The 15,826-nt window shown below is 51.0% G+C and overlaps 4 protein-coding genes across 4 annotated transcripts; 3 read left to right on the forward strand and 1 right to left on the reverse strand.

The window, feature by feature from the left end:
• Nucleotides 1-163: 163 nt before the first annotated feature.
• Nucleotides 164-775, forward strand: J4E82_001883 (uncharacterized protein; the record flags this gene model as incomplete). Its single annotated transcript, XM_051728190.1, has 1 exon — nucleotides 164-775. The coding sequence occupies one exon, from the start codon at nucleotides 164-166 to the stop codon at nucleotides 773-775; it is 612 nt and encodes a 203-aa protein (XP_051592072.1).
• A 1,047-nt stretch (nucleotides 776-1,822) lies between these two features.
• Nucleotides 1,823-3,270, reverse strand: J4E82_001884 (uncharacterized protein; the record flags this gene model as incomplete). The annotated part of the gene is made up of 2 exons (XM_051728191.1): nucleotides 1,823-2,719; nucleotides 2,962-3,270. 2 exons carry the CDS (start codon nucleotides 3,268-3,270, stop codon nucleotides 1,823-1,825), a joined length of 1,206 nt encoding a protein of 401 aa, XP_051592073.1.
• Nucleotides 3,271-8,169: 4,899 nt separating this feature from the next.
• Nucleotides 8,170-10,493, forward strand: J4E82_001885 (uncharacterized protein; the record flags this gene model as incomplete). The annotated part of the gene is made up of 5 exons (XM_051728192.1): nucleotides 8,170-8,281; nucleotides 8,337-8,436; nucleotides 8,489-10,018; nucleotides 10,121-10,204; nucleotides 10,259-10,493. The coding sequence occupies 5 exons, from the start codon at nucleotides 8,170-8,172 to the stop codon at nucleotides 10,491-10,493; spliced, it is 2,061 nt and encodes a 686-aa protein (XP_051592074.1).
• A 3,541-nt stretch (nucleotides 10,494-14,034) lies between these two features.
• J4E82_001886 (uncharacterized protein) lies at nucleotides 14,035-15,395 on the forward strand (the record flags this gene model as incomplete). The annotated part of the gene is made up of 3 exons (XM_051728193.1): nucleotides 14,035-14,421; nucleotides 14,486-14,570; nucleotides 14,707-15,395. The coding sequence occupies 3 exons, from the start codon at nucleotides 14,035-14,037 to the stop codon at nucleotides 15,393-15,395; spliced, it is 1,161 nt and encodes a 386-aa protein (XP_051592075.1).
• Nucleotides 15,396-15,826: the final 431 nt, after the last annotated feature.

Below are 15,826 nucleotides of genomic sequence, written 5' to 3' on the forward strand. Positions count from 1 at the left end.
ACGCCCTGTGACGCGATCTAGCGTCTTGGCTCGAACGGATCGTAGGAAGCGCTTGAGTCTCCAGCGAGCAGATCAAACAGTATTTAAGCCTCAAAATGGCTCAATACAGTCACTTCGCTATCAGCCTCAATCTGTTTTTACACCCAACGCTTCCTTAAGCATCATGCCCACCATTCCCGCCCGGTCTAGCGCCATACAGCATTTGCGCGCTGGTCAGTCCATCAAGATCATCAACACAAGCGGAGGTCAAGTCATCGACACCTGGGCCTTTGTTCCAACCTCAGGCTTCCCTTCTTATATGTCGATGTCGCACACGCGATCCACCCACCATAAACTGGAGCTTGCAGTCGGAGAATCGTACTTGGACAATCACCGCAACCCCATCCTGACAATCACTGAAGACACTTCTCCCGGACATCACGACGTGCTCTACTCCGCCTGCTCTCCTGAGCGGTACATCCAACTTGGTGCTCCAGCGAACCACGACAATTGCGCGCAGAATCTGCGGAAGGTAGTTGATACATACCAAAACCCTTCAATTCAGAAGCTAGGGGAGCTGTTGGAGTATGGTTGGATCCCTGATCCTTTGAACCTGTTCATGAGTGTTCTTGTCGCGGACAACAAGATACCTTGCGAAGATCCAGCGGGCAAGCCAGGCAGTTACATCGTCTTGAAGGCAGAACAAGAATGCGTTGTCGTAATGAGCGCGTGCCCGATGGATGTCCACATCTGCAACGCAGGTGCACCGACTAGTGCAGAATTTGAGGTATTATAGACAACTTAAGAGATTTCCTAGTGGAGGCTTTGGGAGTTACGAGTAAACTTTGAACGTTATCTCTGGCCGTCAAGCACAATCGCCCATGTGGATAAAGCGAAAAGCTCCACTGGAAAATTGCTATAAGCGAGTTAGTAACCGTTCGTCAAACGTCTGAGCTTTGAGATAGTTTCAAATTGCCTGTGATCAGATAGGCGAAACCATGCCATGGTATATCCTCATGTAGAGTAGGAACGGCGAGTGATAACCGTTTCATCATCAGGAATAAAATTTTGTGTAGAGAATGGCTAGAAACTTACAGTTGCTTGTCGTTCAAGGAATATTCAGAACAAGCGGTGTCATGCAGGGCGATAGACGAGCGACTCCGGGTCAATCATGACAGACTTCCGTCACAGGAATGACCCATCCTTGTCCATGTTGTAGAGCGAGATGGGATAGAACTAAGGATTTGCTCATGCGAAGGTCGTCATGGCTTAAATGTTGGCTCATGAACGACCTATGATTGTTAGAGATGATCCAGAATGACTCATTTTGATTCACTTCATATCGATGTACGAACTTAGTGTATGTCGCACGTGCAGTTCGTACATGGGAAGATTCAAACCAGTAAGATTTGGCTGGCAAACAAGTTACAGTCAAGTTCGCTGAAGTTGACTATGGCTTGATTGTATTATGGCTTGATTGTATTATGGCTTGATTGTATTATGGCTTGATTGTATTGTGGCTTGTTGGTTGGATCGGCTGTTTGAATGCAAAATTATGGTAATTTGCACCAGCATGTCTACGAGCGTAATGTAAACTATCGTAATAAAACCACGCGCTATGCTTACCCTTCGAGACACTGAAAATCTAGGTACGAGCTACAGAACGAATAGGTTAATAATGGAGAGGGTAACCACAAGGAGATGATTGCAAAGCGAAGGACAATTGATATTCGGGGAACGTAGAGTATATTCCACGTATTTTTTCTTTCTGTGTCGACACATTCGATGTCCACTGTCAATACCTGCTATCCAGGACGATATAACAATACTGTTATAACATCAATCATGCACTTTTGCTACCCAGTTTTTTGTTGGCTTCCTTCTTCAGGTCCTCTTCAGCCTCGCCGTTGAACCACAGATATGCTGCAAGCGCAATGAAAGAACCGTATCCACCTGCCATGATCATTCTACCACGGAAACCTTGCTTCCTTTTCAAGGCCTCATCTCCGCCCAAGATAACCACTGCTTTCTTTGACCATGTATACTCGAGGCCGCTGTACAGTGTCGTACTAGCGACGACAGCCGAAATTCCCTGGATCATCGTCTTAACTCCTTCTTCACCTCCTAGCGCATCTTGGATCGACATGAGCAAACCCCCCGCTGCAGATGTGGTGGCGGAAGGGTCGTGCAGCAAATTGGTGCAAAGCAGCGTGCCCAGCAGACTCAACTGCAGGAATGTGTTGAACTTGGAGATGGTAGTGGGATGTACCTCCGCACTCGGCAAGCTGAAATCCCAGTATCTCGCCATCGTCTTGGGCGCCGGCAGACTGGCATACCGATAGTAGAATGCACTGAGCGCCAGACTGACATCTCTTCCTAGAATTAGTGCGGCTAGTGGCATCGGCAGACTACCGTTCACTGCCAAACACGTTACCAGAGTTGTCATCAAGAATTTGTCGGCCATGGGGTCAACGACACTTCCAATAACAGTTTGGAGATTCCAACGCCGGGCAATCCAACCATCGAGAAGATCGGAGAAAGCGGCATAGGTGAAGAGAGTGAAGGCGTATAGATGGTGGTTGTGTATGATTAGATATCCAACAACAGGAGTTGCGACAAGACGCGAAAACGTAAGAATGTTGGGGATGTTCCAAATCTGCTCGTGGCGCGGTTTGTCGAGTTTGAGGGTGGATTTTAGGGTCGAAGCGAGTTTGGCGGAAGTTGAGGCGGGCGAAGGGTGCTGTATACAATCAGCCATAAGTTCCGGTAAGGCAACCTGGTGTTCTCTGTCTATAATTCAATCTAGTATTTCAAATGAAACAAACGAAAACGTCGAATTAAGGAAACCCTTGTGATCCATCATTTCCGAATAGAATGGACATATGTAAGTTCGAAATACACATCGGATTTGGGAGGCGACATATCATCTTCGAACATAAGTGGAACATAAGCTGTTGTTGGAGAAAAAAAGTGCGCGCTTACCTCAGTGCTGCTCCTTGAAGCCGAAGAATTCGGTACTTCATCTTCAAGTTTCAGTCTTCGCGTGGTTGATGTACTGAACAGACTAGCGGGCCGAATACCACATTGCCTGTAGGGTTTGTATACTAAGGGATGTCGGCTTGCTTTGACGTCATCGCGAGTCCAGGTACAAGAGGCACGTGAGGAGACTGAACACAGCGTTTGTCGACGCTGTGTAAGCCGCGAAAGTGTTCTTAGGTTGACAGATGCGTCCGAGAGAGCTGCAATGGCGCGAAAAGGTACATTGGCCCCCGCCGTGAATGAAGGAACCATCGATGCTGGTGCCTTCGCGTGTGCACCGTCGCGCTGAGAGGTCAGCTTGAGGCTCGCGGCTGCCGTTGGAGTTTGCCAAGAACCGCTAGCGACAAAAGCAGAAGACGCCTCACAAACACTGTTTGCACTTCCTGTCTGCACTCACATTAACCATCAAGGCGAATGTCTTCAATTCGAATTGTATGAGCATGAACTACCGATTTTGTACGAAATGGCACGCGAACATTCAGCACGAACTAACCTTCACCACTTACCTTGTGTTCGCCAGATGAACGAAATGTATGGCGACTGAAGCTACACTGACCATGAAAACCTTGAGGATAATCACAAGCAGACAGCACATTCATGCACCAGATAGTGCTTTGCCACCGGAAAATGTTGGTTCGAGGCTACGGGCCGTCTATGCAGGCTCGTCAAAAAGAACGCCTAGCCATCACGGCGACACTGCGGGCAAAATACTGGAGATGGCGATAGATGCATCTCTAGGGTCTTGTAAACTTTCCACACTGAACGATGTGATGCATCCTAGACGACGCCACCGGCATCGACAACGGGGTCTGACACTTGGTGGTGTTAACGGTTGCTCAACACAATCTTGACAGCTAGTCTACGCTCTGGAAGAACTGGAATCACGTTAGCAGCTGTTGAAACCGCTGAGAAAGCATGGTTAGTGAGAAGCTTCAGCTCGGCAGAGCTTCCCTGGTTTCGAGGCTCAGTTCAAGCGAGACTCACTCCGATCCTCCGGTACCCAGCTGGAAACCTATGCTTGCAGGCTTGCGCTCTTGCCACCACACTTCGACATCGCCGAAGACAATCCGCGCTCGCAGGGAGTATCATGCGTTCAAACACCGCCAACGCCTGGTTCAGCTGTTCCGCCGCTTCTCCACGCATCGTCAGTCTCAGACTGGCCCGCGGGACTTCCATCAAGTTCCGCACTCAGACTTCCCTGCTGCAAGGTTATCATGTGTAAATCGCTTCTCTTGTCTCCCGGTCTGATTATTCCCAGCCTCGGCATCGTATAGCTCTCATTAAAACTAACCACCAGTGATCTCCTTTGATTACTATGTCGCGATAGCCGCAAGTCGTCACGAGAACGGGATCTACTGATCGCCCGGGTCTTACCGAGCGATGGAATGAGCCGTCGAATCAGGCGCCACGTGTGAGGTTGGAGATTCGCTATCGTGAAGTTGCAGAGTCCAAAAACGGAGGCAAAGACTATCGATTCCAGCGGGGTTGGAGTCCCTCTGCTAATCTCCGGGGCATACGATCACTAGCTTACATCTGTAGTATGTCTCTGAGACAGGAAACTGCCTGTAGCCTTGCCCCTAAGCCCACTGGAACAGGTGTTGCTATTTTCGCCACTCGAAAGGCTCAGCAATCCTGGGTGAAATCGCACACCTTCTCTTCTCTACGTGCTACGGGCCGTCCTTCTGAGTGGCTGCAGTAGCTTGTCTCCGGAATTGACTTTGGGTTTGCCCTGTGTCATGCGTTGTGCATCAAGACACTAGGAGATAGTCGGTGGCTTCGCTTCGTTAGCAGCCCACTGTATCCGCTCAGGAACTTTAATCGTCCTGCGTCCACGCCATAACCTCACCTGAGATTATTGCGCAATGACGACGAGCGGAGTGGGGCTCGGTAGGAAGGCACGTAGAAACGTTCCAGAAGAACGTAATGCCAACACAGGATTCAGCTCTTCACAGTTCACCGGAAATGTTCGGCTTACACAACCAAGGTACATTTCCCATGTCTGTCTAGCGTTGGATCTTCGTCGAGCACTTACTGATCTCCAGATCACCTCAGGCTCGAGCCGGCAAGAACTACCCACGGTCAGTCTGATCATCCCGCGATGCGCTGATAATGGCAATGTCGTCGTCCTCGTGGACCCTTCTGCAAAGTGACAAATTGACGTGAAACTGCCGACAATCTGATACCCAGCCTCCGAAATCTGATACACGGATGGCAGATCAACGACCTAAACGCGGAAACGACCCTGCTTCGGCTGTTCTGCCCACGTTGCCATGTGCATAGATGTGCACTGACTTGCCTCGTTACGCCTGCCAGAATCGAGCAGCCTCAAGCATGCGACAACGGTATGGAACTCTGCTTGCGCAATGGGCGAACTTCAAGCTTTTGACATGTGGATTCTGCCCAGGTTGCTTGATGCAGACTGAAAGGGGTCTATCAAGTATCCATGCGGTTGCAACGGCTAAACTTGCCAGCCTACTCCATTGCCGTCGGCTGCTCGACCAAGTCGCCAAAGCAGATTACTCAAAACACGTTATCGACGGAAGTGCACACCCGCCATCCCTTTTCCTGGAGGATACTTCCTATCTGTTGCTGCAAGTCATGACTTGTCAATAGCACTAACGGTTATTCAATATTTCAGGTGGTGGTTTGCACCGCATGCATCAGATCTAGTTCTGCTATAACATGGCATGATAGGACAAGCGCAGATTTTTGCATGCAGGTCCTCATCACAGGCGACGTTGAAGCGAAGGCCATTCCACTTTTGACCGGCATCTCGTGTCCCGTTCCGGCAGTTGGCCTGAGGGCCATGAGTTTCAGGAGTGCGACTCCAGCCTCCGCTAACGCAGGTACACTTTCCCACCAACCCAAAATGTTGTTTACTCCGTCAAGCGTGTCATCACTAGTACACTTGTATCCCCGCGATGATTTGTTTTCGGCAACGGCACTGCAGGTCTACGATCGAGCACGAGTCTCCGCAGAAACGGCGCCGATGTTTGTGTCGTGGATTCAGATATGGGTTCGCCCGATCATCGTGTCGGACACGAGTATACCGAAAGCATCGCACAGTCCGCAATCGGTGAGGAAACGTTGATTAGTGTGGAGTTGCGACTCGTTGAATGCATATGGTGGGGTGCTATGAGTCCAGCATTCATGTGCAGCTCCACCAGCAGACATGCCCACCTTGTGAATTGCAAGCAAAAGCTTGGAGCGCAAGTATGTACGCGGTGTCTGTGACATCAAGTCTTCATAACGCATGAATGTCCAGGTAATGGTGCCCTATTACATTCCGAGCGGGCAGCGCTTGTACGCGAGAGGGAATGCCGCCGAAGGTTTTGATTCGTTCCCCGACCAATGAGCGAAGACAACCGGTGGGTAACGGCTAGTCAAAAGTAAGTTCTGAAACGAGTTCCGCTATCTCACTGGCTTGCGAGCGGAGCGTGACGCCGCGCAGAGAGGCTTCAGTGCATGGCAGAGGGCGCGCTCTTAATGTGTGGATGACAAGTCCGGACGTGAGTAGGTGACGAGCAAACGGCGACAGATTGGATGGGAATGCAGCTCTGCGATGACATGGAGATTTGCAAGAGCCGATGGCCGCTCCCGCAGACTGGCTAAAGAGCGTGTTTCAGATGGAGATCAAACGATGCCCAGTGTGATCCTTCTGCTGGTTCCTGCATCTAGACGCACCTCAGATGGACACTTGACCAGCCACAAGTGATGACTTCAGCGACGAGGCTGGGTGGTGTAGTCATTGACGACATGTACCCGTGACGCTTTGGCCGAATTTGCACGAAGGTGCAGCGAGCAGAAGTTCAGGGTGTGTGATGTTCCTGCATCCGTAGCGCAACCTTGTTGATGGATGCTCTGCGCGTCACGATTGCCGGCCATGGCAGGCAGGCAAACATGGTTCACAACAGCACCAGGGAAGTGGCTAGCAGCAATGAGGGTGTGGGCGGAGGGCACATTTGACAGCGGCCGGATGCGGCAAAAAAAGGAAATGTCGCAAGCAAGGCAGGTCGACGGTTGTGCCGAATGCGAGATATGATATTGTGTTTGCGACCATGGGACGAAGAGAGACGGCGGGCTTCCAGGTGGCTGCAAAGTTGCGCCTCTGGGACTAGAGGCACATGACGATGGCCGCTGGACGTGGACATGGACGACGGTTCCTTGGCCGGATCATCGAGCTAAACTGACGCAAGAAGCGTGTTTTCCCATGGCATGAAGCAGCAGCGGCGGCCATCGGACCGCGATGATCAATACTCAAGATGGGCAAACTGGACGTCTGTGTCTCGAGGGCCTCGTGGTGGGCTGCAAGCGAGGCTTAAGGTTTTCGCGCGTCGTGGAAAAGGCGGGGCTAGACCGGATGTGGCCTCTGCGCCGAGGGCAGCGCGCAGGGCAGGTGCGAGCGGCGAGCAGCAGCAGGGAAGGCAGGAGTGAACAAGGCGCGAGGAAAGGGCGACCCAGGCACGCAGCGCACCCAGTGCGCGTCCCAGTAACATGCGCCCGGGGAAATGAGCCAGCGCAGCAAGGAAGCATCCCAGAGCAAAAAAAGCCGCTCTCCACCTTGACCACCTCGTCCGCCAGCAGCGTCCCAGCGCATGGGCGGCCAGGCCAGCACATTAGCCAACCTTTCGCGCGCCCTCATCACGGCAGGCATGCACGGGCGTCCCACACGAGTCGCCAACACCCCTGCCGACCAACCTGGCCTTTGCTCTCGCCTCGGCGCCCCAATTGGCCGCACTACCTGCACTGGCCAGGCCGCTGACTGGTGTGCGGAAATAGATCAATGTGAGACCACTAGTCTCCTGTTTCACACGCCCTCCGACACCTAAAGCTGCCGCTGCCCCCTCAGATTTGCGTTTCGTATCCCCCTCCCAGAGCTGTACCTTCTTGGTGAATTCTTGAGACTGCTATCTGAGGCAGGTTCCTCACGTTTTTATTATCCGCCTCACAGTCGCGTTTTATTATCGTATCCTTTTAAACATAGCCTGACACTCTTTCGTTTTCGATCCTGGCAGGTCCTCGTCGAGCAAGACCCTCGTGTTCCATCATCAACCCATCTTCGGGCCACCGCGTCTGACGTTCCCACTTCAAACACCTGTATAGAGGAACGTGTTGCAGCGCACCATGTATCCATCACAACACCACCAACAGATGCCGCCGCCTCAGGCACGATCTGTCGCGCCCGAGACTTTCTTATTAGACCAGGACGCTCAGCAAAGCCTCCCGCCGGACAGTGTCGTTGCCCTGCAGCAGGTCGACAACCGTACGTGCCTGCGCCGCGCATGGACCTTTTGTGTAGCTTGCTAACACCACCGCAGTCAAGTACTTCCTCATATCAGCGCCCGTTGACTGGCAACCCGACCAGTACATTCGCCGCTTTCTTCTACCAACAGGCGAATACGTCTCGTGTGTTCTATGGTAAGTCTAGTATTTATTTCCCTACTTTGCTCACGACTCTAACAATGCCTAGGAACAACCTTTTCCACATCTCAGGCACAGATATTGTACGATGCTTGTCATTCAGATTCCAGGCCTTTGGCCGCCCAGTGAAGAACTCGAAGAAGTTCGAAGAGGGTATCTTCTCAGATCTGCGCAACCTGAAATCCGGCACAGATGCATCGCTCGAAGAGCCCAAGAGTGCATTCCTTGACTTTTTGTACAAGAACAACTGCATTCGAACACAGAAGAAGCAGAAGGTCTTCTACTGGTACAGCGTACCGCACGACAGGCTTTTCCTCGACGCCCTTGAGCGCGACCTGAAGCGTGAGAAGATGGGCCAGGAGGCAACCACCATGGCAGTCAGCGAGCCTGCGCTCTCTTTCGAGTTCGATTCATCACAGTCGCTCTTCGAGCAGCTTACCAAGGCACAACAAACAAACTCCTCGTCGTTCAACAACAACGTGCAGCCTTCGTACCAGAGCACATCGCCTGACATGCGCGAGATGTCCATGCCTCCACCAACCATGGTCCCTGTCCAGCAGCCCATGCCCCAGATGCAGCAGCAGCAGATGCAGCAACCAATGCACCACGAGGACCCAATGGCCCAGTACCACCAGCAAATGTCAATGCCTCCTTCCATGCAAAACACAGTCGTCAAGAGCCGAGAGCACCGCGAGCTCAGCCAGTCTTTCCAGTACGACCGCAACGGTATCCCCTTGTCGCAAGTCCACCAGCGTCACAGCTCGATGCCTGCGTACATGGAGTACTCGCCTGCGCCATCTTTCGTCTCTTCTCACTACGAGGATTACAGCACTCGCGGCATGTCCTTCGAGCCATTGACCCCTCCTCAACACCAGATTGGCCTCGGTGCTGAGCCTGCCTACATTGCGAACGAGGACACTGGTCTTTACAGCGCCATTCCAGACCTTCCAGTTCCCAACACATTCAACCCTCTGATGAACATGCCACCATCGAACTTGATGGGATCTGGCTACCCTGGTGTCTCACGACCATTCGCTCCTGGCAACGTCTACTCCGTCATTGAAGGTTCGCCTACCTACAAGCAACGCCGGAGGCGTTCGTCCCTCTCTGCGGGCATCGCCGCCGCTGTCACCGCTTCCGGTGCCGGTGCTCACCAGGTTCACCGCCCAAGTGATCTGAGGCGATCAATGTCAAGCTCCGTCGTTCCCCTTGCTGAGGTCGACGAGTCAAACCACAACTCGCCCAACAGCCAGAACGGTACAAGCTACCCTCAGATGCCTGAGGCGAAGCCTCACATGGACATGTCCCGACAGGGTACCCCACTCAACACCGTCGAAGAGAGCCCGGAGCCACAATCGGCTTCGCTGCACCACGACGACCTGAACACCCTGGTCAACGGCGAGCTGTTTGAGAGCCCCCTCCAGCACAGCGCAGTCGCTCGTACCGCTGGTGCAGGACCCGTTTTCCGACGCGCCCGCAGTGCTACCATGATGGAAATCGGCCCGTACCCCCAGAAATCGCACTCCTGCCCGATCCCCACATGTGGTCGTCTCTTCAAGAGATTAGAACACCTCAAGAGGTAAGCGCTCACAATCTCCCCGTCATTCTATTTTTGTGACACAAGGTCACTTGAATCTCCACTATTTTTGTTGTTTTGCATAGACGCTGACCTGGCGCTTAGACACGTACGCACCCACACACAAGAACGACCATACGTTTGCCCGTTGTGCAACAAGGCCTTCTCGCGCTCAGACAACCTTGCCCAGTGAGTACCCATGTTGACATCCAATTATAAACCACATACTAATTAATTCATCAGACATCGTCGCACACACGAGCCCCGCGCTGACGGCGAGCCGCTGAGCGACTACCAAGATGAAGAAGACCTTGAAGGCGAGGATGACCACCTCAACTCACTCCAAGACGAGCTTTCGCCCGAGTCTGGCAACGAGTACCTCGGCCTGTCGCACTCTATCAACGATATTCCCGGTCCAGGACTCGGCATGACCATGGCGCCACCACAACACAGCCTCATGGCCGGCAGCCACTACTGAGCATACCCTATCACGACGTTACACACGTGACATGAGCATTTCGGCGCAATCAAGGGCGCAGCCATCTAGAAGGATACCAGTCTGCTGTTTTTTGTTCAATCTTCTTGTTCCACTTCGCGTTTAATCCTCTTAGACCGATGTCTGTTCTTGTGTTACCGGCATACACTTTCCATGTCCGCGCTGCATCTGTTTTCCTTTTTCCTTTCCAACCTTCGGAGCTAGGGGATGGTGTGATACCACCGGCTTTTGGGGGATTGGGTGACGACACAACACTACGAACATGAGTACCACTTCTTTTTCTCGTCTCATCGTTTCACGTTTCTTTCTCTTTTTTCTTTTCTTTTTCTGCCCTTTCCGATCTGTTGCTCAGCGCTTGTTGATGGATATATCCTTGGTGGCATGGTTTGCTTTGTTGCAAAAGTTGTTTGATGGTGGACTGGGAAGTTTGGATACCATTTGAAGCGCACGTATACGCATATCGTTGCTGTTTTATCTTTGAAGATATGCAGGTAGCTTGGTGGTTTACGTCAGTCCTCTTCAAGAGGCGGCGTGTGTATAATATTTGAACTCAATGCAAAACGCATAACTGCAACCTTATCTTTATTGCCGTGATACTCGCCTGCCCTTTGACCATGGTGACCATCGCCGTCAATACCCACTTCATCCTGCATTGCATCCTCAGTCACATCACATCAATGCTTTCACAAAACAGCACTCAAGATGAAACAACACTTCATCTCGTCACACTTGCCATGAGCACATATCTTGATCCCCGTCTTGCCCCACTGAACAGCATAGCACAGCATCAGCATACAATACCCACCTCGCGCACTTCGCAAATAGTCATACCGACAATTCGCCTCTCACCCCTGCCCAAACCAACACTTCACCTTACCTCGCCTCCTGCACATGTTTACGTCATATATGGCCAACGCGCTTGTTTCAGAAGTACTGCGCCGTACATATGCCATGCCATGCAGCAGATGTATAGTACTGTGCCGCAACTGCACCGTGCCGCAAAGCAAACTTAGGTAGAATCGGACGAGGGACTGAGGGGACGTGCTGCTAACATATGGCTCGCGTGTGGCTTGCCGGACAAGGTCGGAGCGGTGGTGGAGAGAGGCACACATACATATCTTTTTGTTGGTTTGCGTGAACGGTGTCTGTGCAGATGATGTGGATGAGTGGAGATGGGAATTCGTGTGGTGGGTTTCTGGATGGCGGACACGTGGGGGGTGGGGCTGTGCATATGGGCTTTTGGATAGGCTTTTTAGGTGGGCTTTTTGGATGGCAGTGGTGGCACTGTACGTTGAGATTATCGGACTTGTGGCTGTGGATGGCAAACTTGGGGCGGTGTGTAGTGTAGGAGTTGGCTTTTACCGACGCGGTCTCGGAGTCCGGGAGGGATTGGCTGATGGATACTATTACGGCTTACGAACACTGCCTGATTCTTTTGCTATATTCATGATGTTCAGGCTTAGTGCATACTTGCTACTTAGTTGCAGTAAGATGATATTTGGCATGCAATCGGTATGGACACATGGTGGTATGAGTGTTGAGCATTCGGGGAGACTCAGTAGGTCGGAGGGGTCCTAAGCGGTACTTCTCGCTAATCGCCGATTCAAAGTTTCTATATTCACAGTTGGGCAGGTACCTCGAAAAAGCCGTGGTAAGAGCACCTGTTCGGAGGGCTGCCGACTGGTACACCTCGCTTATATGCCGATCAAAGTGCAACCGTATTGTTCGATCTCGCGATCGCATAGCGCGAAGTGGAGGGAAAAGACAGGGTGCATGTATAGCCCCGCGCTAGAAAGCGCGAAGAAGTACCCCTATGGTCTGTTGACATGTTTCTTTTTGACGGGAACGTTGCTGCCGTGTGTAGGCGTGCTTTGTGGTACGCTTACGGGAGCAGCTTGCTCATGCCGTATGTTTTCTCTTTTCGGGAGTTTGTGCCGCCGTTGTAGGGATACCATGTACATTTGTCCAGGAGGATAACGCGCGGTCTGTGAGTGGTTGTGTGTAAGATGATGTTGCGGTCTTAGTTCGCCATCGCCAAAGGTAGGGTAATTTGCTTATCCTTGTTCATTTCAACGTACCGATGCTACCTCGAATCAGTCGGACGATTACGTGATCACTTCTTGAGTAGTTTGTGTATAGATTGTTTTTCTTTTGAAGTACTAAGCGGTGTCCGTAGTGTGTGCTTGTGGGGAAATACCCTTGAGTCTTGCAGGGTAGATGATACCTAGGTAGTAACAAACAGCTCAGACCTCACATACCTACACATGCGAGATTTGGTCTTATTGCCTAAGTACGGCTAAAGGGTCGGAGTGATGAATAATTCGACCGTGCATCCACTTTTCTTCGAAGTTCAATGTGCTAGATCGACGATGAGTCGAGGCACTTATCTCAGGATGATGCACTTAGCTTCCTACCTAGATACTTTTGGGTGCCCCTTTCCTGGGAAAGGAAGCGGGGCCAGCGAATTTACCAGGTGTCAAGGTGGATACATTCCGTTTCCTTCAAGATTGGCTATGTGCGCAAGCGACACGACATAAGAGCTTTGTCTCGATCGAATCTACGGGGTAAATGAAGCCTACATAGGTTATAATCACTCTGCTTAGCTGATCTCGAAGGTATAATGCTACGCTATACATAGATGCATCTTACGTGCTTACAGCTTGACATGTGTTTGCCTGGAAGTTCTTGGCTCTGATGTAAGATTTGTTTTGATGTGTTCCTCGCCTTCGTGTCTTTGCAAACGTGTCCAATGTGCCTTGGTTGAGGCAAGACATCATGACTTGTTGACCTTCAGAGACTGCACACAAAATTCCCAAAGCTATTGTTTGACAACAACATCTCGATGAGATCACTGTTAGAAAACTCCTCATCTCGAGTTGAAATTCTGAAGCAGCATGTCTGCGATGTTGTCAATCTCGATATAGGCCCACTCGATGTCGCGGGTGTCAACAATTGCGGAAATAATGTGGGTAATAGCATCCAGGCAGAATATGCACTACTACAAGAGAGTCATTGGATGATGTTCAAGAAAGCTGTGATTTCATGGGCATCGGAATAACAATGGGCAGATTGAGTGCCGCCGACATTAAACATTTGATATGCAGTTCACATGAACCTTTCGCGCAACGTGTTCGGCCTTTTAGCCTACCATGAAACACAATGCTAGGCTAAGAAGGAAACTATAGATATGAAGAACATGAGAGCTAAGGAAGAGACCAAAAACTGAAAGATGGAGGATAATGTAATCTTGAGTTTCTGACGAAGACAAAGACATAGGCCAACAGCGGTATCGGATTACCGGATATAGCAATTGAATTGTCTGAACATCGTTGAGAACCCTCTGAATGTATCGGGATAAGCGCTGGATATTCTTCTAACCAGGTACGGATCATAGCTCCATTGGTAGCCTACCGTCGGTTCACGAGGTTCACTCCACGAATAACCCCACCTTCTCAAACACACGTTCTCCAAACGATTTTCTGCTCAGACTGTAGCCTGCTTTAGCCGGCTTTAGAGCAGAGATATGGCAGAATTTGCCCCTCCAGTCCGCCGCGGCGACTTCGTTTACTCCTCCGTCCTCTACGCAGACCCTGGCGGGAATCACCACACGCGCGCCAGTGTCGCTGAGCTTGCGGCTCTCCTCCGTCCGGAAGCACCCAATCTATACAACAAGGGTAAAAAGCCCGAAGTCGCGACACCAGTAAAGGATCAAGTGTGGCATTTCTATGCTGCCCAGCTCATTCACTATGGTTTGCCGGTCACAAAGGACAAGAACGCGGCGAAAGTGCGACTCCTGAATGCCATGAACCAATTCAAGCTTGAGGTATCAGCGTGGATTTTGAAGTTGGAGAGCGAACTAAAAGCCGAGTGGGAGGCAGAGAATAGGAAGTTAAAGAAGGGTGCCAGTTTGGTAAGTTGTCACTATACGGAAAACATGTGAGACATACACTGAATTCGTATCTTTACCTCTGTAGGGCAAGAAGGCGACCAAATCTAGCACTGTCGGCAGTTCAAGTATCGGTAGTTCTCACGGTGTGACTGGTGGGGTCAACGTCTCTGGTAGGCTTACAACCCTTGATACCTAGGTATCTTCCCCGGTGCTGACGCTATACTAAAGTCAACCTGACCTTGACTTCCGGAGAATAACCATACAGTCAGTATATGTACACACAACAGGCTAGCCAAAACACCCCAGACAAGTCATCACGAGTTAAGCGTAAGCACGCGGACAGCAACGTATCCAGTCCGGTAGCGACGCCACAGAAAGTAGCAAGGGTCAAGAAGGAACCCACAACAAAGCGATCTGTCTCCACCGTCAAGAAAGAGAGCCGCGTCTCAACATCGTCATCAACCTCTTCACGATCTCGCGTCAAGCAAGAGCAGTACGATCCAACGCCGATGCGCTCCTCTCCATACATCAAGTCCGACCCACACCAAAACCACTATCAACGCGAGCCTTCACTACTCCTCAGCGGTACTTACTCCATCGATTGTGCGACTGCTAGCTCCGTTTTCGACGACTATAACCTCGACCTCACGCTCGCTCGCGATTCCTCCCGTGGCTTATGGTGGGCAACATTTCGCTGGGGCGCTTGGGACGGTATCATCCAGATGAACCCAGGTCCAAGTGACTCCAATAGCCTAGGTCTACCTTGTTCACTGGGATGGCGTCTTCGTGATCTAAACACCGGCAAGCTGACGTTTGGTCGTAAGTGTACTGGTACGATGACGTTCTTCAGGGATGGTATGGTGGATGGTTGTCTCTATGAGGTGCCGGGTGTTGGCGATTTGGTTTTCGAGGGCACCAGGATGGCTGGTGGTAACTTGGAGGATGATTTGAAGGAAGAGTGGGATGGCTTTGTTACCGAGGCTTATCGCCGTTGAGCTCTAGGTGGTCTCGATGAGCGAAGACGTATGGCCAGTGATTCTTAGGGCTATTGACGTTAAGAAAGAGTGATCAACTTCTCAAGGACGGTTCCACCAATTTTGCACTGCAACCATCAGCGCTGGAGAGCAGAAATCTCATGTTTCTTATAGTTGTCGCATTTAGCGATAACATTGACTATGACTTGTTAGAACATCAGATACACGCACAAAGCAAGATCCAAGTCAACCAATGAAGATGTTCATCCAAACATTTCTCAATTAGCCTGACAGCTACTTTACGTATAATACACTACAAGTTTCTACAAGAAAGGTTCGAAAAACCTTCTCTTTCTGCGCTCCAATCATTCGCTCTGATATGACGAAAGGCAGCGCAGGACAAACACCACCCAACGCCAAAGCATGACTACCACACGGTATCGTCATCGGCT

The sequence above is a fragment of the Alternaria postmessia genome (assembly GCF_024291825.1).
Source record: "Alternaria postmessia strain BMP 2775 chromosome Unknown scaffold_7, whole genome shotgun sequence".
Taxonomy (NCBI): domain Eukaryota; kingdom Fungi; phylum Ascomycota; class Dothideomycetes; order Pleosporales; family Pleosporaceae; genus Alternaria; species Alternaria postmessia.